The sequence below is a fragment of the Oncorhynchus clarkii genome, chromosome 8, assembly GCF_045791955.1.
Source record: "Oncorhynchus clarkii lewisi isolate Uvic-CL-2024 chromosome 8, UVic_Ocla_1.0, whole genome shotgun sequence".
In the NCBI taxonomy this organism is placed as follows: Eukaryota; Metazoa; Chordata; class Actinopteri; order Salmoniformes; family Salmonidae; genus Oncorhynchus; species Oncorhynchus clarkii.
Window position 1 is genome coordinate 12324151 of NC_092154.1, and position 27701 is coordinate 12351851.

The window sequence follows — 27701 nt, forward strand, 5'->3', positions numbered from 1 at the left end:
GCTGGAAACAGCTGATTTTTAATGGAATATCTACATAGGTGTATAGAGGCCCATTATCAGCAACCATCACTCCTGTGTTCCAATGGCATGTTGTGTTAGCTAATCCAAGTTTATCACTTTAAAAGGCTCATTGATCATTAGAAAACCCCTTTTCAATTATGTTAGCACAGCTGAAAACTGTTGTTCTGATTAAAGAAGCAATAAAAAAGGCCCTTCTTTTGACTAGTTTAGTATCTGGAGCATGGTGTCTTGTGGGTACTGTTTAATGAAGCTGCCAGTTGGGGAGTGAGTGAGTGAGTGAGTGAGTGAGTGAGTGAGTGAGTGAGTGAGTGAGTGAGTGAGTGAGTGAGTGAGTGAGAGATATAATGTATCCTTGAGTGAAAGGGGAAATGGTGGGGACAGAACTTTGAATAAGTTGTGGTCTAAATCGATACCCTGTATAACAATTTACTGGATTGTTGCAGGAAACTAAATGAATCATTTACGCATGTGTTTCAGTTTCATCATCCACATCTCTGGGGAGTCAGCACATTGGTCTCAATAGTAGTGTGTGGGACATAGAGAGTGGGTGGTTGTGGGTGGTTGTGTATGTGATCGAAAGTGAGGAACATCTCATGTGTGAACAGTTTCCCGTATGTATGAGTTCAACTGCTGCTGGCAACTGGAAGTGATACATTTGAGAGAGAATACATGGACGGACGCACTTAACACACACACACACACACACACGCTTATCTCATTTCAAACTCTGAATCCTGACCAACATCTGATTCTGATCACACATCGGTAATAATTAGTTTTGATTTGAAAAGCAGATTTTCTGAAGTGTGTGTGTGTGTGTGTGTGTGTGTGTGTATGTGTGAGAGAGAGCGAGAGAAAGAGCTACCGTACATGTGAGTATGTATCAGCGACTTGTCATTCATTACCAGAGCTCTGAAACACAATGTGGGCGACTGCAGTAGGAAGGAGAATTCATCAAGATAACAACTTCCTTTGACATTTGGCACATTAAATCAACTCATCAATTCAGTAAATCAACTCACGCACAGAAAAAGTGAATAAACACATACAAATTTAAAGTAAGACATGAATTGTCTCATTTCTGTTGTTACTCCACATCGTCAAGTAGTACAAAAGCAGATGGTAGTAAATAGAACCCTGTTATAAACATTTGATCACAAATCTCCCTGTCTTTCTGGCTTCCTCAGGTTACAATAAGCTGCTTAAATGAATAATAAGGCTGAGGATTTAATAGGTACAATACAAGTCTCATGTTTTTATGCTCTCACAGTAAGGTTCTCATGGTTGTCCCACTTCTTCCCATAGCCTTGAGAGGAAAGACCCCTGTCATGGAGACAAAGCCTTGCTTCCAACAGTCAAGGTCACTATCAGCCACTGTCAGCATGATGGATTATAGGTACGCTGTCTCTTGTACCCTTTCCACACTATAACTTTCGACCAAGCTGTACCCTGCCGGGTATTTCTTTTTCACATTGTCCTTTCCAGTATATGTTTCCAGGAAATAATGTGGATGAATAATCAATCAGGCCAGTGAAGTACAGCTGGGCTTGGGATGTCTAGGCTCAGTAGTGTGAAAGGGTATTAGTGGTTTGTTATATCATATGACCAACTCCGGTTTGATACGGCCAGCATGCAGAGGGAGGCTGCGATGCTGCAGCCTCTAAGGCCCGAGGACTACCTTGCTGCTGCTGCTGCTGCTGCTTCGTAGAAACCAAGCTCCAGGAACAACACATTCTTATCAGCGCTCGCTTGGTGGCTGGAGGTTCTCATCTCTTGCAGTAAGACTCTGATGTAGGTGTTCCATTTCTCCGGCCTCCATCACCATCTTCTTTCAGCGTTCTGCCGCCTTTCTCAGGTCGAACTGTTCCATCTCGGTGTTGATGCAGTGAAGCTCTTCAGCTGAGAGGGCGGAGCCTGAGAGGGTGGAGCCAGCGGGGCAGAAGCCCTGGAGGTGCACCCGGAGGAGGCAGTGGTGGAGTTAGGAGCGTGGACAGAGTGGGCACCGGTGTGGGCGCTCGACAGTGTGCAGGCGCTTGTGGAGCTTAAGGTGAACATGTTGGGGTGAATCGGGCCGCTGCACAGCTTGTACTGGTAGGGCCTCTCGCCTGAGTGGAGACGCAGGTGGGTCTTCAGGTTGCTGGTGCTACTGAAGCGCTTGCGGCACACCTGGAGTGAGGGAAAAAGATGGAGCACAAAGCAATGAGAGAGGTTAAAATGTTAGTTGATGTAAAGGCAAAGATTTCATGCTTGCTAATGTTGGAAAAGAGACTTGATTAAGCAATGTTTTGTAGTCTCGTGGGCATTTTGGGGGGTATGGCATAGTGACAATGTGTGACAGACAGAGACAGACAGGCAGAAAGACAGACACTGTAGAGACAGACAGATTTGTAGTCTCATGGGCGTTTTGGGGGGTATGGCATAGTGACACTGTAGGACAGACAGAAACAGGCAGAAAGACAGACAGATATTCTAGATAAACAGACAGACACACAGACAGACAGACAGACAGACACAGACCGATAGATAAATAGATATTCCAGATAAACAGACAGACAGGCACAGAGATATTCTAGATAAGCAGATAATCAGATCTCAGCCTTCTGTACCTGGCACTCATGTGGCTTCTCCCCAGTGTGAACCAGGAAGTGTTTCTGGAGGTGGGCCAGCTGGGTGAAGTCCTTAGTGCAGGTCTGACACCTAAAGGGCCGCTCTCCACTGTGGACACGCAGGTGAACCTGGAGAAAGGCAACATAATAGCAAGGAGGAAGAAACATAGAATGATAGAATTAAAAATAACATAAAAGAAGCGGAAAGACAAAAAACAGGATGAGACAAATCTATTTCATGAAAAGTGTGTGGGCCTTTCTGTTATTTTCATGCATACTTAATTGCCCTCGGACCTTAGCTTTTTAAGGATGTGCGTATGACCACAAACTATTATATTAACAAATCTATTTAAATCATGATGTCCTATCAACATAAACTATCATCTAGACATAATGTACTTGTATTCTCCGATATTGGCTATTTAATAGGGGACTGGCTGACCTTGAGGTTGGACAGTTATTTAACGGGGGACTGACTGACCTTGAGGTTAGACAGTTATTTAACGGGGGACTGACTGACCTTGAGGTTGGACAATTATTTAACGGAGGACTGACTGACCTTGAGGTTGGACCGTTATTTAACGGGGGACTGACAGACCTTGAGGTTGGACAGTTATTTAACGGAGGACTGACTGACCTTGAGGTTGGACCGTTATTTAACGGGGGACTGACAGACCTTGAGGTTGGACAGTTATTTAACGGAGGACTGACTGACCTTGAGGTTGGACAGTTATTTAACGGGGGACTGACTGACCTTGAGGTTGGACAGTTATTTAACGGGGGACTGACTGACCTTGAGGTTGGACAGTTATTTAACGGGGGACTGACTGACCTTGAGGTTGGACAGTTATTTAACGGGGGACTGACAGACCTTGAGGTTGGACAGTTATTTAACGGGGGACTGACTGACCTTGAGGTTGGACAGTTATTTAACGGGGGACTGACTGACCTTGAGGTTGGACAGTTATTTAACGGGGGACTGACTGACCTTGAGGTTGGACAGTTATTTAACGGGGGACTGACTGACCTTGAGGTTGGACAGTTATTTAACGGGGGACTGACTGACCTTGAGGTTGGACAGTTATTTAACGGGGGACTGACTGACCTTGAGGTTGGACAGTTATTTAACGGGGGACTGACTGACCTTGAGGTTGGACAGTTATTTAACGGGGGACTGACTGACCTTGAGGTTGGACAGCTGCCCGAAGATCTTGCTGCAGACGTTGCACTCGTACCGGATCTTCCCGTTCTTCCGGGTGAGGGGGTAGGACAGGGTCTTGTACCCGATGACCCGTCTACCATGTCTGGCCTTCCGCAGGTCTCCTGCCCCTTCCTCTGCACTGTGGCTGGAACTCAGCAGGGCGGATGTGGGCTTGGAGGGGAGGTCGTCAGAGGAGGCAGCCAGGCCTGCCGGCGGTGAGCCTCCCCTGGGTGCGAGAGGGGATGAGGCCATGGATGAGGCCCTGGACGTGGCTGGTAGAGGCTGGTTATCGAAGGTGCTGCTGGCAGGGGCATGTTTAGAGTCCATGATGTTGTCTGTTGGTGTCACAGTGAGGTTTTTGAGGTATTGTTTTGGTGAGGGCATAAGGTCACCAAGATGTTTGCGCCCACTGGTCGTCAAACAAATTACGTATTTTTTTGTCAGTGCAAAGGGCATATCTCTGCTGCCATTGGTTAGTGAGAGGTCTTTGTGTGTAGTGGTCAGTGAAACCGGGAGCTCTTTGTGTCCATTGGCTGATGGGTGCAGGAAGTGCGGGTACCCCTCAAAGGGCAGCATGTGAGGTGGAAGTGGTATATGTGGAGCTAGTCTGTCACTGCACAGGGGGTATGTGTGAGGTCGTATGCTGTTAAGGCCAAGTGGATAGTGAGGTATGAGGTAGGGACTGCACCGTTGACTGAGGTACATCTGGCCTGGCACTGAGGACTCTCGGTAAGGTTTGGGTGTGATGGAGACACCCGGGGTAGGATTGACAGGAAAGTACATGTGGGGGGTGACAGGGCTGCTGTCCAGGGTTCTTTTGGGGATGGGGGGGGAACAGTATAGGATAGGTCGGTAGCTGGGGTAGACCAAACGGGGGCTGAGGAGTAGGACAGGGCTGCAGGTTGGGGACAGTGTGGATTCGGGGAGTAGGGAGCAAGTGGAATGGGGCTTGGTGGGCTCCTTCTTCAGGATTTCGGACATGCTGTACCCCCTCTTCCCGCAAACCTGGTTGTGCTCTGTGGGACAAAAAAGACACACACACATACTTAGGATAAAATGTTGCTGCACGAAAGTCCCTTGAAACTATCATTTGCAGCTTGATGAGTTTAGTCAACTGTACTACACATGGGATGCACATGACACAACTGCAAGTTGCAGTCTCTCTCTTTTTACAGTAGAACCCATTGTTTATGAGTCAGTGTCACTCTCTTTTTACAGTAGAGCCCATTGTTTATGAGTCAGTGTCACTCCCGTTTTAGAGTAGAATCAATTGTTTATGAGTCTGTGACACTTTCTTTTTACAGTAGAGCCCATTGTTTGAGTCGGTGTCACTCTCTTTTTTACAGTAGAAGCCATTGTTTATGAGTCAGTGTCACTCCCTTTTTACAGTGGAACCCATCGCCACAGATACACCACCTGACACACATACCTTCAATGTGAGACCATGTCCTTCTCCACTGTGCCCCTATCTATGACATCACTTCTCTAGTTCTCAGCCTCTCACTCCACTCTAAAAGAGGAAATAACTCCAGTTCAACCAGTTGTTTTCTACTTTTTATGAACTCGTCTCAGATCTCAGACCTATGTCAGTCAGCTGTTAAGATCATCTGCTTCTCACTAGCAGACTTGTCCGGGCGCTCTATGGAAGCTGATACTGAAGGTGAAACATTAGTCGGCTGATCAGGGCCCAGATTAGGCTGAGGGAGGGAGAGAGTGGTTATAGGAGACAAGTTCCAGCTAGCAGAGCTGTGTGTTTTGGCTGGTGAAGTGGCTTTACACAGTCACATCCCAACCTAGTCAAATGGAGTCTTGATTCTGGATTCTTTTTGATATCAGTTAAATGAAATCAGAGCATTATATACAGTAACTATTAGTTGAAATCAGAGCATTATATACAGTAACTCTTAGTTGAAATCAGAGCGTTATATACAGTAACTCTTAGTTGAATTCAGTGTTATATACAGTAACTCTTAGTTGAAATCAGAGCATTATATACAGTAACTCTTAGTTGAAATCAGAGCATTATATACAGTAACTCTTAGTTGAAATCAGAGCATTATATACAGTAACTCTTAGTTGAAATCAGAGCGTTATATACAGTAACTCTTAGTTGAAATCAGTGTTATATACAGTAACTCTTAGTTGAAATCAGAGCATTATATACAGTAACTCTTAGTTGAATTCAGTGTTATATACAGTAACTCTTAGTTGAAATCAGAGCATTATATACAGTAACTCTTAGTTGAATTCAGTGTTATATACAGTAACTCTTAGTTAAATCAGAGCTACTTCTTTAAAAAGGCCCCATACACTCTGTCCAAGACAGACAGACAGTTACAGACAGACAGACAGACAGACAGACAGACAGACAGACAGACATCACAACACAACACACACCCATCCAACACACACACACACACCCACCCAACACACGCACACACACACAGACACTCTCTCTCTCACACACACACCCAACACAGACACACTCTCTCTCACACACACACCCAACACAGACACACTCTCTCTCTCACTCACACCCAACACACACTCACACACTCACACACAGAAGCCTTGTTTGTGTGTGTGTGTGTGTGTGTGAATGAGAGTGTGTGTGCGTGTGAGAGGGAAAGAGAGAGTATGTATGTGTATGTGTGCATTGGAAATAAGGAAACTGAAACCTTGCTTTGAGACCTGAAATTGGTCTCGCCTTACGTAGAGACAAAACCTATCTTGGTGACACATGGAGCAAGATCTTCTCTCCTTTCTTTGTCTCCCTCCATTACAAAGGCCTGTGGGTGTGACTTTTATTACTGGTTAAACACCCACACAAAGATTGTGTCAGGCGGCTGGACCTTTGACAGCGCTTTCGGCTTTGAATATTCACCCACTTCCACCCAAAGCTCTAGGAAACTCTAGGAATTGCTCCGTTGTTCTGAACACTCATTGATCAAATTGATTTTCTCTCTCCTCCACTCACCACAGTGAATACAAGTATCAGAGATTCCACATTGTCCCATGCCTTATTGGATTGGATGAAATGGGATTGGATCTGTTAGCCTGGCCTAGCAGTAAAATGTATTAAGTGCATTAGTAGCAGGCTTGATTCCAATATGAATCTGATGTTAGTCGAGGGGGCCACAAAACAGCAGTTTGCGTGCTGGAGATAGCTCCTGTGCCACAAGTTTCAGACCTCTGCATTACAAAACGTACCAATTCTCTCTGTGGCGAGCTCTCCTGGGGGTGTGTAGTTGAGGCGGTTGGCTAACTCCGGGCAGTACCACACAAGCAGCTCCTGGCCCGGTGGTACGGCTCTCACCGTGTAGAAGTAGATGGCCATGCCAGTCTGGCACGCCGCCAGATTCTGGTCTCCGTGACAACGGGCTGGGTTGACGTAGCGCATCCAGTTACTCTTCTCCTCGTCCAAGCCATCCAGGATGTGATGTAACCGACCCTCTGAAAACACCTGGACAGAGAGAAAGAGGGAATATATATATATATATATATATATATATATATATATATAGAGAGAGAGAGAGAGAAAGAGACATGACATTTACACAACCTTCTCCCCCAGCGCTGAAATCTGAGATATCAATCATCCATTACAAAAAAAAAATAAAAAGACATGGCTGCCACGCTCATATGTCCCCAATATCAATTATAAGGTTAGAGAGCCCACAACATTTTCCCATAATGCACCGTAATTAATACTGCAAAACACATTTACAGTATTTTATTGTGGGTTTTGGGTGGTGGTGGGCTTATTCTGTGGGTTTTGGGTGGTGGTGGGCTTATTCTGTGGGTTTTGGGTGGGGGTGGGCTTATTCTGTGGGTTTTGGGTGGGGGTGGGCTTATTCTGTGGGTTTTGGGTGGGGGTGGGCTTATTCTGTGGGTTTTGTTTTTGACATTGATCATCGACTGGAATGACAGTATGATGACTCTACTCGAGTCCGCTCACAATCGACTGTGCAAAGTTATACCACTCTTACTTCAATCAGACCTATGTTCCCATACAGCGCACCTAAATGACTACACATTCCTGGAGAGCAAAACAGTCGGGCGAATTTACACAACGACCGATTACAGTGTTTTCTTACAATTTTCCCTCTCAGACTACATTCAGTTGGATCTTTCTCTCTGCTTTTCTGCTCTATCACCCTTTCCCTCTTTCTCTGCTAAGCTCTTTACATCACTTTCTCTGCTAAGCTCTTTACATCACTTTGTCTGCTAAGCTCTTTACATCACTTTGTCTGCTAAGCTCTTTACATCACTTTGTCTGCTAAGCTCTTTACATCACTTTCTCTGCTAAGCTCTTTACATCACTTTGTCTGCTAAGCTCTTTACATCACTTTCTCTGCTAAGCTCTTTACATCACTTTCTCTGCTAAGCTCTTTACATCACTTTGTCTGCTAAGCTCTTTACATCACTTTCTCTGCTAAGCTCTTTACATCACTTTCTCTGCTAAGCTCTTTACATCACTTTCTCTGCTAAGCTCTTTACATCACTTTCTCTGCTAAGCTCTTTACATCACTTTGTCTGCTAAGCTCTTTACATCACTTTCTCTGCTAAGCTCTTTACATCACTTTCTCTGCTAAACTCTTTACATCACTTTCTCTGCTAAGCTCTTTACATCACTTTCTCTGCTAAGCTCTTTACATCACTTTCTCTGCTAAGCTCTTTACATCACTTTCTCTGCTAAGCTCTTTACATCACTTTCTCTGCTAAGCTCTTTACATCACTTTGTCTGCTAAGCTCTTTACATCACTTTCTCTGCTAAGCTCTTTACATCACTTTCTCTGCTAAACTCTTTACATCACTTTCTCTGCTAAGCTCTTTACATCACTTTCTCTGCTAAACTCTTTACATCACTTTCTCTGCTAAGCTCTTTACATCACTTTCTCTGCTAAGCTCTTTACATCACTTTCTCTGCTAAGCTCTTTACATCACTTTCTCTGCTAAGCTCTTTACATCACTTTCTCTGCTAAACTCTTTACATCACTTTCTCTGCTAAGCTCTTTACATCACTTTCTCTGCTAAGCTCTTTACATCACTTTCTCTGCTAAGCTCTTTACATCACTTTCTCTGCTAAGCTCTTTTCATCACTTTCTCTGCTAAGCTCTTTTCATCACTTTCTCTGCTAAGCTCTTTTCATCACTTTCTCTGCTAAGCTCTTTACATCACTTTCTCTGCTAAGCTCTTTACATCACTTTCTCTGCTAAGCTCTTTACATCACTTTCTCTGCTAAGCTCTTTACATCACTTTCTCTGCTAAACTCTTTACATCACTTTCTCTGCTAAACTCTTTACATCACTTTCTCTGCTAAGCTCTTTACATCACTTTCTCTGCTAAACTCTTTACATCACTTTCTCTGCTAAGCTCTTTACATCACTTTCTCTGCTAAACTCTTTACATCACTTTCTCTGCTAAACTCTTTACATCACTTTCTCTGCTGCTCTTTGTCTGGAAGCTGTGTTATTTGCCGATTGACTCATGACTTTAGTGTCTAGGTCATCTATGTTGATCTCATGTCTGTGTTGTGGCCCCGTTGTTTAGATGTTGTGTAGGGACTGTATCTGTAGGTCTGTCATCATGACTATGCTGTTTGCAGGCCTACGCCCGTTAGCTGTGTTATTTGCAAGTGGAAGTCGTGGCTCGCAGACCCTAAGCCACTTCCTTGCTTAGTCAGTGTGCTTGTGTGTGTGCTACAGTATGTGTTTCCCGGCAGTGAGACCATGGCACTGCCGAAAGTAGCGGAGAGAGGAGCAGAGAGAGGAGAACCACGGTGTCAGTGAAACTAAACAGCTGTGTGTGTGACCTCATGCTGCCTTCTCACCAATGAGCAAACACACATTATCATACACAGTCTTTTTTTAAAAAATGAAACGCGGCTGGCATAAAAACACACACAAACAGATATTACACAGGATGTGAGACCACAAGTGCCAATTGTTGCCCCCCCCCCCCCCCCTTTTTAGAATTGAACAGGATATGACCAAAATGAGTTCCCACAATGCCCCTCATTTACCCTCCAGAAGTAATTCCTGTTAGCATCTTTGGGCACCGTGTCATTGGTGTAGCTCTGGCCAACCAGAGGGCCGAACCGCGTCCCCTTCGGAATGAGTTCCTGACTGGTCACCCCAAGCACCTGTACCACACAGGAAATAACATCATCAAACAATGGACCATTTAGAAGATAAGATGACAAAGCGAATGCCCATTGAGAAAACTTAGAGTAAGATTCTCTTGGATACAACCTTTGACTGTCATGTCAGATCTATGGTAGTTCCAGCTAACTAGCCACACACCAGGAAACTGTTTCCTTTCTTTCAAACATGTTATTGTGAATGTTTCATACAGACTAAACCAACAATAACACACAAATGTATATACAGTTGAAGTTAAAAGTTTACATACACCTTAGCCAATTACATTTAAACTCAGTTTCACAATTCCTGACATTTAATCATGGTAACAATTCCCTGTCTTAGGTCAGTTAGGATCACCACTTTATTTTAAGAATGTGAAATGTCAGAATAATAGTAGAGAATTATTTATTTCAGATTTTATTTCTTTCATCACATTCCCAGTGTGTTCCCAATTAGTATTTGGTAGCATTTCCTTTAAATTGTTTAACTTGGGTCAACTGTTTTGGGTAGCCTTCCACAAGCTTCCCACAATAAGTTGGGTGAATTTTGGCCCATTCCTCCTGACAAAGCTTGTGTAACTGAGTCAGGTTTGTAGGCCTCCTTGCTCACACACACTTTTTCAGTTCTGCCCACAAATGTTCTATAGGATTGAGGTCAGGGCTTTGTGATGGCCACTCCAATACCTTGACTTTGTTGTCCTTAAGCCATTTTGCCACAACTTTGGAAGTATGCTTGGGGTCATTGTCCATTTGGAAGACCCATTTGCGACCAAGCTTTAACTTCCTGACTGATGTTTTGAGATGTTGCTTATATATATCCACATCATTTTCCGCCCCATGATGCCATCTATTTTGTGAAGTGCACCAGTCTCTCCTGCAGCAAAGCACCCCCACAACATGATGCCTTTAAATACATCCACAGGTACACCTCCAATTGACTCAAATTATGTCAATTAGCCTATCAGAAGCTTCTAAAGTCAATACATAATTTTCTGGAATTTTCCAAGCTGTTTAAAGGCACAGTCAACTTCGTGTATGTAAACTTCTGACCCACTGGAATTGTGATATAGTAAATTATAAGTGAAATAATATGTCTGTAAGCAATTGTAGGAAAAATGACTTGTGTCATGCACAAAGTAGATGTCCTAATCGACTTGCCAAAACTTTAGTTTGTTACCAATACATTTGTGGAGTGGTTTAAAAACGAGTTTTAATGACTCCAACCTGAGTGCATGTAAACTTCCGACTTCAACTGTATGTACATACACATACAGAACCAGTTAAAAGATTGGACACGCCTACTCATTCAAGGGTTTTTCTTTATGTTTACTATTTTCTACATTATAGAATGATAGTAAAGACATCAAAACGATGAAATAACACATATGGAATCATGTAGTAACCTAAAAGGTGTTAAACAAATCAAAATATATTTTATATTTGAGATTCTTCAAAGTAGGCACCCTTTGCTTTGATAACAGCTTTGCACACTCTTGGCATTCTCTCAACCAGCTTCATGAGGTAGTCACCTGGAATACATTTCAATTAACAGGTGTGCCTTGTTAACATTTGTGGAATTTCTTTCCTTCTTAATACGTTTGATCCAATCAGTTGTGTTGTGACAAAGTAGGGTTGGTATACAGAAGATGGTCCTATTTGGTTAAAGAACAAGTCCATATTATGGCAAGAACAGCTCAAATAAGCAAAGAGAAATGACATTCCATTACTTCAAGACATTTACTACGTTACAGCCTTATTCTACAATGGATGCAATAATGTAGTCCCTTAATCAATCTACACACAATACCCCATAATGACAAAGCAAAAACAGGTTTTCAGGAAAGAAAAAAAAACTGAAATATCACATTTACATAAGTATTCAGACCCTTAACTCAGTACTTTGTTGAAGTACCTTTGGCAGTGATTGCAGCCTCGAGTCTTCTTGGGTATGACGCTACAATCTTGGCACACCGGTATTTGGGGAGTTTCTCCCATTCTTCTTTGCAGATCCTCTCAAGCTCTGTCAGGTTGGATGGAGAGCGTCGCTGCACAGCTATTTTCAGATTTCTCCAGAGATGTTAATTCTGGTTCAAATCCGGGATCTGGCTGGGCCACTCAAGGACATTCAGAGATTTGTCCCTAAGTCACTCCTGCATTGTCTTGGCTGTGTGCTTAGGGTCATTGTCCTGTTGGAGGGGTGTACCTTCACCCCAGTCTGAGGTCATGAGTGCTCTGGACCAGGTTTTCATCAAGGATCTCTCTGTACATTGCTCCGTTCATCTTTGCCTCGATACTGACTAGCCTCCCAGTCCCTGCCGCTGAAAAACATCCCCACAGGATGATGCTGCGACCGCCATGATTCTTCCAAACGTGACACTTGGCATTCAGGCCAAATAGTTCCATTTTGGTTTTATCAGACTAGAGAATCTTGTTTCTCATGGTCTGAAAGTCCTTTAGGTGCCTTTTGGCAAACTTCAAGTGGGTTGTCATGTGCCTTTAACTGAGGAGTGGCTTCCGTCAGGCCATTCTACCATAAAGGCCTGATTGGTGGTGTGCTGCAGAGATGGTTGTCCTTCTGAAAGGTTCGCCCATCTCCTCAGAGGAACTCTGGAGCACTGTCAGAGTAACCATCAGGCTCTTAGTTTGTACCTTTTCAAATCAGGTCCACTCAATCGGATTTACAACAGGTGGACTCCAGTCAAGATGTAGAAACATCTCATGGATGATCAATGGAAACAGGATGCACCCGAGTCTCCTAGCAAAGGGTTTTAATACTTGTGTAAATAAAGGTATTTCAGTTTTTTATTTTTATTAAATGTGATTTTTTTTATTTTTATAAAAAAATATTTTTGCTTTGTCATTATGCTATTGTGTATAGATTGATGGGGGGAACAAGTAATTTAATCCATTTTAGAATAGCCCTGTAACGTAACAAAATGTAAAAAGGGAAGGGATCTGAATACTTTCCAAATGCACTATACACGTAATTCAATCATCTCATCCAAACTGTGTGAAGTGTGAAGACGTTCCCACCATTTCAGAACAAGCCAAGCCAGTAGAAAAACACAGGTCAGAGGAATCTTTTATGAAAAGGGTTTCTCAATGACAACTGGCATTCACTTTGAGAGTGTGAAAAGGAAAGCTGTCCTCTTTCACACCGTAAATATTTAATGAGTTAATCAGAACACAACTCTTGTTCTCGCTCCTGAAGGTGTTACTTGTGAAACTTACCCCCTCTGTCTCTAGCCTCCGAGGCGGGGATGAAGGGATAGGGTGTTGTTGGACACACCCCTATCATATCGGGAAACCAACGGCACTAAACCCTAGAGGACCTATAGTCATGGTAATTGCTGACTCATACTGTCACCTTTGAAGATAGATACAGGGCTATATGTATGCTGTATAATACAGTCCATTCGGAAAGTATTCAGACCCCTTCACTTTTTCCACATTTTGTTACGTTACCGTCTAATTCTAAAATGCATTAAATATTGTTTTTCCCACTCAATCTACACACAATACCCCATAATGATGAAGCGAAAACAGGTTTTTAGAAATGTTTGCAAATGTACCTTATTTACATTAGTATTTAGACTCAAAATTGAGCTCAGGTGATCATCCTTGAGATGTTTCTACAACTTGATTAGAGTTCACTTGTGGTAAAGTCGACTGAGTGGACATGATTTGGAAAAGGCACACTTCTGTCTATATAAAGTTCCACAGTTGACAGTGCATGTCAGAGCAAAAACCAAGTCATGAGGTCGAAGGAATTGTCCGTAGAGCTCCAAGACAGGATTGTGTCGAGGCACAGGCCTGGGGAAGGGTACTAAAACTTTTCTGCAGCATTGAAGGTCCCCAAGAACACAGTGGCCTCAATAATTCTTAAATGGAAGAAGTTTGGAACCACCAAGACTCTTCCTAGAGCTGGCCACCTGGCCAAACTGAACCATCGGGGGAGAAGGTCCTTGGTCAGGGAGGTGACCAAAAACCTGATGGTCACTCTGACAGAGCTCCAGAGTTCCTCTGTGGAGATGGGAGAACCTTCCAGAAACACAACCATCTCTGCGAAACTCCACCAAACATGCCTTCATGGTGGAGTGGCCAGAGGGAAGCCACTCCTCAGTAAAAGGCACATTGACAGTTTGCTTGGAGTTTGTCAAAAGGCACCTAAAGATTTCTCAGACCATAAGAAACAAGATTCTCCAGTCTGATGAAACCAAGATTTAACTATTTGGCCTGTATGCCAAGTGCCACGTCTGGAAGAAACCTGGCACCATCTCTACAGTGATGCATGGTGGTGGCAGCATCATCCTGTGGGGATGTTTTTCAGCGGCAGGGACTGGAAGACTAGACAGGATTGAAGGAGAGGTGAACTGAGCAAAGTACAGAGAGATCTTTTATGAAACTTGCTCCAGAGCACTCATGACCTCAGAATTGGGCAAACCTTCACATTGAATATCCCTTTGAGCATGGTGAAGTTATTAATTAAACTTAGGATGGTGTATCAATACACCCAGTCACTGCAACGATACAGGTGTCCTCAGGGATTTCACCAATTGGCAAATGGTGACATTAAAACAGTTACAGAGTGTAATGGCTGTGATAGGAGAACACTGATCATGGATCAACAACATTGTAGTTACTCCACAACACTAACCTAATTGACAGAGTGAAAAGAAGGAAGCCTGTACATGAATACAAGTATTCAAAAACATGCATCCTGTTTGCAACAAGGCACTAAAGTAATACTGCAAAAAATGTGGCAAAGCAATTAACTTTTGTCCTGAATACAAAGTTGTGTTTGGGGCAAATCCAATACAACACATTACTGCATACTGTACCACTCTCCATATTTTCAAGCATAGTGATGGCTGCATAATGTTATGGGTATGCTTGTAATCGTTAAAACTGGGAAGTTTTTCAGGATAAAAAGAAGCAAAATGAAGCTAAGCACAAGCAAAATCCTATAAGAAAACCTGGTTCAGTCTGCTTTCCACTAGACCCTGGAATATGAATTCACCTTTCAGCAGGGCAATAACCTAAAACACAAGGCCAAATCTACACTAGAGTTGCTTACCTATATCTAACCTACCCTGTCTTTCTAAGGTCGTCGAAAGCCAAGTTACCAAATAGATTACCGACCATTTCGAATCCCACCGTACCTTCTCCACTATGCAATCTGGTTTCAGAGCTCTCCAATCCAAAATTAAATCTAGAATTGGCTTCCTATATCGCAACAAAGCATCCTTCACTCATGCTGCCAAACATACCCTCGTAAAACTGACCATCCTACCGATCCACAACTTCGGTGATGTCATCTATATAATAGCCTCCAACACTCTACTCAACAAACTGGATGCAGTCTTTCACAGTGCCATCTGTTTTGTCACCAAAGCCCCATACACTACCCACCATTGCGACCTGTACGCTCTCGTTGGCTGGCCCTCGCTTCATACTCGTCATCAAACCCACAGGCTACAGGTCATCTACAAGTCTCTGCTAGGTAAAGCCCCGCCTTATCTCAGCTCACTGGTCACCATAGCAGCACCCACTCGTAGCAACCGCTCCAGCAGGTATATCTCACTGGTCACCCCCAAAGCCAATTCCTCCTTTGGTCGCCTTTCCTTCCAGTTCTCTGCTGCCAATGACTGGAACGAACTGCAAAAATCTCTGAAGCTGGAGACTCATATCTCCCTCACTAGCTTTAAGCACCAGCTGTCAGAGCAGCTCACAGATCACTGCACCTGTACATAGCCCATCTGTAAACAGCCCATCTATCTACCTACCTCATCCCCATACAGTATTTATTTATTTATCTTGCTCCTTTGCACCCCAGTATCTCTACTTGCACATTCATCTTCTGCACATCTACCATTCCAGTGTTTAATTGCTATATTGTAATTACTTCACCACCATGGCTTATTTATTGCCTTAACTCCCTTATCTTACCTCATTTTCACTCACTATATATAGACTTTTTGTTTTCTTTTGTTCTACTGTATTATTGACTGTATGTTTTGTTTATTTCATGTGTAACTCTGTGTTGTTGTATGTGTCGAATTGCTATGCTTTATCTTGGCCAGGTCGCAGTTGTAAATGATAACATGTTCTCAACTAGCCTACCTGGTGAAATAAAGGTGAAATAAATCAAATTTAAAAAAAAATCTAATAAATCAAGAAGACACTGAGCTACAGTTTTGAATTAAATCTACCTGAAAATCTATGGCAAGACCTGAAAATGGTTGTCTAGCAATGATCAACAACCAATTTGGCAGAAGATTTGGCAGAAGATCTTGAAGATTTTAGCAAATAATGATGGGAAAATGTTGCACAATCCAGGTGTTGAACCCTCTTAGAGATTTACCCAGAAAGACTCACAGCTGTAATCACTGCCAAAGGGAGTAATGTGGCACCTGAATCAGGTGATTTTTGTCCCTGGTCCTTTTACACTTAGAGTACTGTCCAGTTATATGGTCAATCCCTGGTCCTTTCACACTTAGAGTACTGTCCAGTTATATGGTCAATCCCTGGTCCTATCACACTTAGAGTACTGTCCAGTTATATGGTCATGTGCAGCAAAGAAAGATATATAAAAAAGCTCCAAATGGCTCAAAACAGGGCTGGCAGATTAGCTCTTCATTGCTCTAAACAGGGCTGCCAGATTAGCTCTTCATTGCTCTAAACAGGGCTGCCAGATTAGCTCTTCATTGCTCAAAACAGGGCTGCCAGATTAGCTCTTCATTGCTCTAAACAGGGCTGCCAGATTAGCTCTTCATTTCTCAAAACAGGGCTGGCAGATTAGCTCTTCATTGCTCTAAACAGGACTGCCAGATTAGCTCATCATTGCTCTAAACAGGGCTGCCAGATTAGCTCTTCATTGCTCTAAACAGGGCTGCCAGATTAGCTCTTCATTGCTCTAAACAGGGCTGCCAGATTAGCTCTTCATTGCTCTAAACAGGGCTGCCAGATTAGCTCTTCATTGCTCTAAACAGGGCTGCCAGATTAGCTCTTCATTGCTCTAAACAGGGCTGCCAGATTAGCTCTTCATTGCTCTAAACAGGGCTGCCAGATTAGCTCTTCATTGCTCTAAACAGGGCTGCCAGATTAGCTCTTCATTGCTCTAAACAGGGCTGCCAGATTAGCTCTTCATTGCTCTAAACAGGGCTGGCAGATTAGCTCTTCATTGCTCTAAACAGGGCTGCCAGATTAGTTTTTCATTTCTCAAAAAAAAAAAAAATGAACAGTAAAAAAAAGAAAAAAAAAGAACATCTAATGTGATAGACCATATGACTGGACAGGAAATAGAAAGAACATCTAATGTGATAGACCATATGACTGGACAGGAAATAGAAAGAACATCTAATGTGATAGACCATATGACTGGACAGGAAATAGAAAGAACATCTAATGTGATAGACCATATGACTGGACAGGAAATAGAAAGAACATCTAATGTGATAGACCATATGACTGGACAGGAAATAGAAAGAACATCTAATGTGATAGACCATATGACTGGACAGGAAATAGAAAGAACATCTAATGTGATAGACCATATGACTGGACAGGAAATAGAAAGAACATCTAATGTGATAGACCATATGACTGGACAGGAAATAGAAAGAACATCCAATGTGATAGACCATATGACTGGACAGGAAATAGAAAGAACATCCAATGTGATAGACCATATGACTGGACAGGAAATAGAAAGAACATCCAATGTGATAGACCATATGACTGGACAGGAAATAGAAAGAACATCTAATGTGATAGACCATATGACTGGACAGGAAATAGAAAGAACATCTAATGTGATAGACCATATGACTGGACAGGAAATAGAAAGAACATCTAATGTGATAGACCATATGACTGGACAGGAAATAGAAAGAACATCTAATGTGATAGACCATATGACTGGACAGGAAATAGACAGAACATCTAATGTGATAGACCATATGACTGGACAGGAAATAGACAGAACATCTAATGTGATAGACCATGTGTCTGGACAGGAAATAGAAAGCATCAACTGAGTTTCCTGTCATTGTCTACTTGTTGAATGTTTGTGAAGTCTTGATTTGTGGTTGTTTGTAATGTCTTGTTAATTGGTGTTACGACGTTAGCTAATGGGGATCCTAATAAAAATTACAAATGTAAATTCGACATTTATGTATTTCATTATCAAGACATTTGCTAACATTTCTGAAAACATGTTTTCACTTTGTCATGATGGGATATTGTGCGTAGATTGATTAGGGCTGTAACACACAAAACATGTTTTCACTTTGTCATGATGGGATATTGTGTGTAGATTGATTAGGGCTGTAACACACAAAACATGTTTTCACTTTGTCATGATGGGATATTGTGTGTAGATTGATTAGGGCTGTAACACACAAACAATGTGGAATAAGTCAAGGGGTACTGTATAAATACAGTATAGATTATTATTTTTTTAAACCTAACCCCGAAGCCTAAAATAGGCTTTTCCTTGTGGGGACTCTCAAAATGTCCCCACTTGTCAGAATTGTCCTTGTTTTACTGTCCTTGTGAGGACTTCTGGTCCCCACAAGGATAGTAAAACCAAACACACACACACACACAATATATAAGAGTTATATTGTCTATATACTATTTTTCAGTTTAATGTCAGTCTATTATTTTCCTTGCTGGCTGAATTGTGGATGGACTGTCCTAGTCCCATACCACCCCAGACTACACCTGTAATTCCCACTAGTCTTTAGCATAGTCCAGACTCCAGATAGACATCATTAGAGGGTGATGGGGATGCTGGTATTTACCTGAACACACCTGGACTCACACTCCTCTGATTTTACAGAGAGTTACCACTTTTCCCTCATTCTAGGGATTACACCACAGGTGGCTGGTGGCACCTTAATTGGGGAGGAAGGGCTCATAGTAATGGCTGGAACGAAGTGAAGGGAATGGCATCCAACAACTTCAAACCCATGGAAACCATATGTTTGATACCACTCTATTCACTTTATTACAACTATTATTATGAGCCATCCTCCCCTCACCAGCCTCCTGTGGATTACACTGTCTGTTTGTGAAACTTATCCTCTTAAAGCAGCAGGCAGCATCACCGAGCATGGAGTAATCCCCATACCGACGCCAATGCACTGACTGACTGAACGAGCACACACCTCACAAACAGTTCAAGTCAGGGTCTTTTCCCTAAGTCAAAGTGTTGCAAAAAGTGATGGTATATTCACATTGACAAACGCTGCCCATGCCATTAGATTAGACACACTTTGATTCGGGTCATGTTTGAATACTCTGAAACTGCATACTACCTCCCTTGATGCTATCACTGATTTGGACAGATGACATCGATTCAGTGGAACCCCTCACTTTCACCTATCCAATCACCTCAAATCTGGGATCATTTCAAGGAAGGGTGTTAGGAAGGATCCATTTGGAAAGAATTCAAATAATGGCCTCATTCAGTCTCCTGTTCAGTAAAGGGGGGAATCCTAACTTCTGCTTAAAGTTAAACAATTTACTTTGTCTCCCATTGACATCATTGCATGACTGTGTGATAATTCTACTTAAGTACAAGGATTTGCCCCTTAAACATCAAACCGCACATCCACGTTCTATCTTTCATGTTGATCAAGCTAGCAGATCCACTTCTCCTCGGACCGATCCGTGGGGCATAGATACGGGAGGTGGGTCTCAGTGTCTCCGTGTTTACGGTTTAATGGTAAGGTAGGGGACAATGGGAACCGGGAATGTAAAGTAACAACTAATCATAGTGACCTAAGGCTGTGGCTGTGAAGACAGAAACTGTATCCCAAGTGGCACCCTATTCCCTTTATAGTGCACTACTTTTGAACAGGACCCATAGGGAATATGGTGCCATTTGGGATGCGCTCATTGTCTATTGTCTTTGTATGTTCCTTAAGATGTTCGCAGCGAGGAAGAGACACAGAGGAACAACTGGAATTAGAAAACGGTGTGTCAAGCATTTCCTCCCCCGAGGAAGGATGGAGGGATGGGAGTGGAGTTTTCACAGAACATATAGTACACAGTTGTATACACACACACACACACACACACACACACACACACACACACACACACACACACACACACACACACACACACACACACACACACTAGAAGGCCCCCACAAAGAAACATCATGCATGGCCATTCACTCGATGACACACACACACAAAAACACAAACACTCACACACCTGCATGCAAATGCCAACACTCTCTCACTTTTAAAATACATCCCACATATACAGGAAGGTGTGGTGTTCAGGATACCTCTGCAGAGTCAAGGCAGCGTTTCAGGACCAGGTTTCTGGGTAGAGACCTCTCAGCCTTGGTCTTGTCCTGGTTCTCTGGGTGGTTCTCCGGTTCCTCATCCAATGTGTGGTCCTTCACAATGTAGGTGCACCTCTCCTGGAACTCAGCTTCACTCCAGTGGGTCATGTCTGGGTCCTGAGGGTCTGAGTCCGACATGGTCGGGGTGGTGACCACTGTGGTGTGAGGTGAAGGGGAGCTATCTGAGGTTAACATAACTGTGCTGTGCTGGGAGGAGGCCTAGAAGAGATGGAAGAAGAAGGATAAGAATGGGATAATGAGAACATAAGATCATTCTAATGTGCAATAGCCCAAGTAATCAGGGAAGTCATGGACTTCCTGTTTTCACTTTCTTTTATCTCTCCAAGTTCTGCCTTATTTATTTTTGTTCTCCTGTTCTCCTGTTCCCCTGTTCTCCTGTTCCCCTGTTCTCCTGTTCCTCTGTTCCTCTGTTCCCATGTTCTCCTGTTCCTCTGTTCTCCTGTTCTCCTGTTCCTCTGTTCCTCTGTTCCTCTGTTCCCCTGTTCTCCTGTTCCCCTGTTCTCCTGTTCCCCTGTTCTCATGTTCCTCTGTTCCTCTGTTCTCCTGTTCTCCTGTTCCCCTGTTCCTCAGTTCTTCTGTTCCTCTATCTTCTCCTTGTTTTTTTCTCTCTCTCCTATATATCTCTCTCTCCTATATATCTCTCGCTCCTATATATCTCTCGCTCCTATATATCTCTCTCTCCTATATATCTCTCGCTCCTATATATCTCTCGCTCCTATATATCTCTCTCTCCTATATATCTCTCTCTCCTATATATCTCTCGCTCCTATATATCTCTCTCTCCTATATATCTCTCGCTCCTATATATCTCTCGCTCCTATATATCTCTCTCTCCTATATATCTCTCTCTCCTATATATCTCTCGCTCCTATATATCTCTCGCTCCTATATATCTCTCTCTCCTATATATCTCTCTCTCCTATATATCTCTCTCTCCTATATATTTCTCGCTCCTATATATCTCTCGCTCCTATATATCTCTCGCTCCTATATATCTCTCTCTCCTATATATCTCTCTCTCCTATATATCTCTCGCTCCTATATATCTCTCGCTCCTATATATCTCTCTCTCCTATATATCTCTCGCTCCTATATATCTCTCGCTCCTATATATCTCTCTCTCCTATATATCTCTCTCTCCTATATATATATCTCTCTCCTATATATCTCTCTCTCCTATATATCTCTCTCTCCTGCTGTCCTAAGCAGTGGAAAACCATTGTGGAAAACAAACAGCGGATAAAGTGTGCTGAAGGAGGAAGCTCTCCTCTGTCTTGAATAGAGCTGAATGTGGAAGTAAGGAGGCCGAGGTGTGAGACAGAGAGGAAGGAGATAACAGCGGGATACGAGGGCTGTCGACCAGTCAAAGGGGGGGTACCCTAACTAAGTGTCCCACCGAACACTAGCGAACAAACAAACTTCAAAGGGTAGCGTCCATCCCTCCACCATCGCTGCCCCCTGTTCCAAACATCCTGTAAGCGTCCAAAACAGGACCCCAGGTTTCAGGAAGAGGTTCCTGTGCACGTCAAATAAGGAGTGTCAGCCACCACTTTCACAAGGAGGAAACCAGTATTACCAGTGAATCACCCCAGACTTCCTCTCTATACTGACTGGGACCTGGCTCAGTTATCTGTCTGTCTGTCTGTCTGTCTGTCTGTCTGTCTGTCTGTCTGTCTGTCTGTCTGTCTGTGTGTCTGTCCGTCCGTCCGTCTGTCTGTGTCTCCCTCCCTCCCTCCCTCCCTCCCTCCCTCCCTCCCTCCCTCCCTCCCTCCCTCCCTCCCTCCCTCCCTCCCTCCCTCTGTCTGTCTGTCTGTCTGTGTCCCCCTCTCTCCCTCCCTCCTGTCTGTCTGTCTGTCTGTGTCTCTCTCTCTCCCTCTCTGTCCGTCCGTCCGTCCGTCCGTCTGTCTGTCTGTCTGTCTCTCTCTCTGTCTGTCTGTCTGTCTGTCTGTCTGTCTGTCTGTCTGTCTGTCTGTCTGTCTGTCTCTCTGTCTCTCTGTCTCTCTGTCTGTCTGTGTCTCTCTCTATCCCTGGACTCCACTGGTCTGTCTGTCTGTCTGTCTGTGTCTCTCTCTCTCCCTCTCTCCCTCTGTCTGTCCGTCCGTCCATCCGTCTGTGCGTGTGCCTGAGGTGATCTGACCTAGACATTTTCTTTTCAGATGGTCCTTTCCAGGCCGGTTCCGGCACCTATGATGGATGTAGGACCAAACCAGTGGAGTACAGCTTGGCCCGACTCCACTCAGTAGTGTGAAAATATTTTCATTAAGACTGGACAAAGCCATGAACACAGAAAGATTGGATGGAGTTAGTCTGAAAAATGCTAATCCTAGATCGAGTTAAAATCCTAATCTTAGATCCAGAGTTAAAATCCTAGATCCATATAGTGCCTTTGCAGGTAAACGCAGACGTTTGGGTGGAATACAATCAGAAGATAGCTGGTGGTTTTATGTGCCATTAATCAGATGCTTTTATCCAAAGGGACTTACAATCATTTGTGCATACATTTTCCATATGGGTTGTCCTGGGAACCAAACCCACTACCCTGACGTTGTAAACGCCATGCCATACGAGCTGAGCTACAGAGTACCAGTTTGTCTTTTTATCCCAGTCGAGGGAAGATAAAGTTGAAGTTTCCCAACGTTTCTTATCTTCACTATAAATCACCAGTGATATCATATTATAAATTGGGTGGTTCGAGCCTTGAAGGATAATTGGCTGACAGCCGTTGTATATCAAAACATTTATTTTTACTGCTCTAAGTATGTTGGTAACCAGTTTATAATAGCAATAAGCAATAATGAATTAGAACACAAATAATTACATCTTCTCTAGAACTGTACACTGATCGGCCAACGTTGATAGATGACATTTCACAATGTGTGTATGGTACACACCACCGCCGAGTGGAATGACTGTCACAACGGACAGTGACAGCTCACTCTGAAACCATGAAACTATGAAACTGACAAAGCAGAAAATACACTGTGAAACCATGAAACCATGAAACCATGAAACTGACATAGCAGAAAATAAACTCTGAAATCGATGCATGATGATTCAAAGCCACACGGCTGTGGCCTCATGAGAAAACATTGCCACATGAACTTTAGAGGAATAATGTGAAATCTGTGTCGTGAGTGACTAAAAACACAGGCTTTCAGAAACTTCATGAAAGCCTGCAACTCCAATATCACAATCTCTGTATCCTTGTAAGACTGTCACACCAAATTAAACAAAATAAGACCTTTTGAATGAGACGAGCAAAGTGAAATCTGTGCTGTGTGTGAAAACAACTTTGTGACTGAAACCCTAATTTATACACACACACGCACACACAGACCTGGTAACAAAGAAGAGGGTGGTAATGGTGAATGAATACTTACTGTGAAGCCTTGATAGGACCCACACATAGGACAGGTTATCTGTGTCCTCCTCCAGTGTCTGCTCCCTCTACTTCCCTCCCTCCCTCTCTCTCTCTCGCTCTCTCTCACCCTATCTCCTTGTCTCTCTCTTGCTCTCTTTCCTTTTCTCTTTCTCTCTCTGTCTGGTGAAGTCTGTATCATGCGTGTACCTGTTGAGACTGAGTGACAGTGGTGTCTCTCTCTCTCTCTGGTGCGTGTGTGGGTCTGCCCCCTCTCTTCTTCCCGCCCTCTCTCCTCTGTGTATGACTCCTCCTTGGGGGCAGTGATCTGTTCATCTATTCACTCACTCTCTGCCCCGGGGTATCAGGGCTGAGATAAAACAACAAGAGCTTTCTCTCCAAAGGGTGAGTTTCCTGTCACACAGACATGTTCCGGTTCAGACACATCTATCTCCGTTATATTCTTCTGGGATGATTCTGACCCACCCCCCAAGGATACTGTGCTACGTGGTCTTTGTAGGCCTAAGTCAAGGTTCATGGAAACAGTGGCGCTACGAGAATGTTTGTTTGAAAAGATTCTAAGAAATCCACATTTTCTTATCAGTTCTTTGAAACAGAGAGTTGAATTCAAATTGAAACCGAGACTTTGGTTCGTTTCCAAACGACGACCATAACCACGATTTCGAGGTTAAATGTAAATGTTTGCTACAAGTTCAACCTAGAGACAATTATATAGGCTAGGTTAATAACTCTCATAACCCTATAACCCGTATAACCCTAGAAGGCCAGCCTCCCGGAGTCGCCTCTTCACCGTTGACATCGAGACTGGTGTTTTGTGGGTGCTATTTAATGAAACTGCCAGTTGTTTCTCAAACTAGACACTCTAACGTACTTGTCCTCGTGCTCAGTTGTGCACCGGGGCCTCCCACTTCTCTTCTAGTCTGGTTAGTGCCAGTTTGCGCTGTTCTGTGAAGGGAGTAGTACACAGCATTGTACGAAATCTTCAGTTTCTTGGCAATATATTGCCTGGAATAGCCTTAATTTCTCAGAACAAGAATAACTGATGAGTTTCAGAAGAAAGGCCTTTGTTTCTGGACATTTTGAGCCTGAAATCGAACCCACAAATGCTGATGCTCCAGATACTCAACTAGTCCAAAAAGGCCAGTTTTATTGCTTTTTTAATTAGAACAACAGTTTTCAGCTGTCCTAAAATAATTGCAAAAGCGTTTTCTAATGATCAATTAGCCTTTTAAAAAGATAAACTTGGATTAGCTAACACAACCTGCCATTGGTACAAAGGAGTGATGGTTGCTGATAATGGGCCTCTGTGCACTTGAAGTCGAAAGTTTACATACACCTTAGCCAAATACATTTCAATTCAGTTTTTCGGAATTCCATAGTAAAAATGCCCTGTCTTAGGTCAGTTAGGATCACCACTTTATTTTAAGAATGTGAAATGTCAGAATAATAGTAGAGAGAACGATTTATTTCAGCTTTTATGTCTTTCATCAGAAGTTTACATACACTCAATTAGTATTTGGTAGCATTTCCTTTAAATTGTTTAACTTGGGTCAAAAGTTTTTGTAGCCTTCCGCAAGCTTCCCACAATAAGTTGGGTGAATTTTGGCCCATTCCTCCTGGCAGAGCTGGTGTAACTAAGTCAGGTTTGTAGGCCTCCTTGCTCACACACGCTTTTTCAGTTCTGCCCACAAATATTCTATAGGATTGAGGTCAGGGCTTTGTGATGGCCACTACAATACCTTGACTTTGTTGTCCTTAAGCCATTTTGCCACAGCTTTGGAAGTATGCTTGGGGTCATTATCCATTTGGAAGACCCATTTGCGACCAAGCTTTAACTAATGTCTTGAGATGTTGCTTCAGTACATCCACATAATTTTTCTTTCTCATGATGCCATCTATTTTGTGAAGTGCACCAGTCCCTCCTGCAGCAAAGCACCTCCACAACATGATGCTGCCACCCCTGTTCTTCACGGTTGGGATAGTGTTCTTCGGTGTGCAAGCATCCCCCTTTTTCCTCCAAACATAATGATGTTCATTATGGCCAAACAGTTCTGTTTTTGTTTCATCAGACCAGAGGACATTTCTCCAAAAAGTACAATCTTTGTCCCCATGTGCAGTTGCAAACCGTAGTCTGACTATTTTATGGCGATAATGGAGCAGTGGCTTCTTCCTTGCTGAGCGGCCTTTCAGGTTATGTTGATATAGGACTCATTTTACTGTGGATATAAATACTTTTATACCTGTTTCCTCCAGCATCTTCACAAGGTCCTTTGCTGTTGTTCTGGGATTGATTTTCACTTTTCACACCAAAGTACGTTAATCTCTAGGAGACAGAATGCGTCTCCTTCCTGAGCGGTATGACGGCTGTGTGGTCCCATGGTGTTTATACTTGCGTACTATTGTTTGTACAGATGAACGTGGTACCTTCAGGCGTTTGAAAATTGCTCCCGAGGATGAACCAGACTTGGCTGATTTCTTTTGATGTTCCTATGATGTCAAGCAAAGAGGCACTGAGTTTGAAGGTAGGCCTTGAAATACATCCACAGGTACACCTCCAATTGACTCAAATTATGTCAATTAGCCTGTCAGAAGCTTCTAAAGCCATGATATCATTTACTGGAATTTTCCAAACTGTTTAAAGGGCACAGTCAACTTAGTGTATGTAAACTTCTGACCCATTGTTGGAAAAATGACTTGTGTCATGCACGAAGTAGATGTCCTAACCGATTTGCCAAAACTATAGTTTGTTAACAAGAAATGTGTGGAGCGGTTGAAAAACGAGTTTTAATGACTCCAACCTAAGTGTATGTAAACTTCCGACTTCAACTGTATGTAGATATTCCATTAAAAAATTGGCTGTTTCCAGCTCCAATAGTCATTTACAACATTAACAATGTCTGCACTGTATTTCTGATCAATTTGATGTTATTTTAATGGACAAAAAATGTGCTTTTCTTTAAAAAACAAGGACATTTCTAAGTGACCCCAAACTTTTGAACAGTACAATGCGAGGTGGAGAGAGACATATTTTATATTTATGTACTTTATATAGCACGCGCTCCAGCAGGTATATCTCTTTTTTTATTTATTTATTTATCTCTTTACCACTTTTTTTCTCCCCAATTTCGTGGTATCCAATTGGTAGTAGTTACAGTCTTGTCTCATGGCTGCAACTCCGGTATGGACTCGGAAGAGGCGAAGGTGGAGAGCCATGCGTCCTCCGAAACACAACCCAATCTAGCCGCACTGCTTCTTGTCACAACGCACATCCAACCCGGAAGCCAGCCGCACCAATGTGTCGGAGGAACACCGCACACCTGGCGACCTGGTCAGTGCACTGCGCCCGGCCCGCCACAGGAGTCGCTAGTGCGCGATGAGACAAGGAAATCCCTGCCGGCCAAACCCTCCGTAACCCGGACGACGCTGGGCCAATTGTGCGTCGCCCCATTGACCTCCCGGTCGCGGCTGGCTGCGACAGAGCCTGGGCTCGAACCCAGAGTCTCTGGTGGCACTGCCTTAGACCACTGTGCCACCCGGGAGGCCCCCAGCAGGTATATCTCACTGGTCACCCCCAAAGCCAAATCCTCTTTTGGTCGCCTTTCCTTCCAGTTCTCTGCTGCCAATGACTGGAACAAACTGCAAAAATCACTAAATCTGAAGACTCATATCTCCCTCCCTAGCTTTAAGCACCAGCTGTCAGAGCAGCTCACAGATCCTTGCACGTGTACATAGCCCATCCGTAAACAGCCCATCTATCTACCTACCTCATCCCCATACTGTATTTATTCATTTATCTTGCTCCTTTGCACCCCAGTATCTCTACCTGCACATTCATCTTCTGCACATCTACCATTCCAGTGTTTAATTGCCATATTGTAATTACTTCGCCATGAATTGCTACGCTTTATCTTGGCCAGGTCGCAGTTGCAAATGAGAACTTGTTCTCAACTAGCCTACCTGGT

At 43.3% G+C, this 27701-nt stretch overlaps 1 protein-coding gene across 1 annotated transcript; it reads right to left on the reverse strand.

The window, feature by feature from the left end:
* Positions 1 to 1872: 1872 nt before the first annotated feature.
* LOC139415515 (PR domain zinc finger protein 1-like) lies at positions 1873 to 23767 on the reverse strand. Its single transcript, XM_071163620.1, has 7 exons — positions 23741 to 23767; positions 20280 to 20558; positions 9854 to 9973; positions 7039 to 7291; positions 3811 to 4844; positions 2628 to 2756; positions 1873 to 2187 (listed from the first exon to the last, which is right to left on the reverse strand). Exons 1-7 carry the CDS (start codon positions 23765 to 23767, stop codon positions 1873 to 1875), a joined length of 2157 nt encoding a protein of 718 aa, XP_071019721.1.
* Positions 23768 to 27701: the final 3934 nt, after the last annotated feature.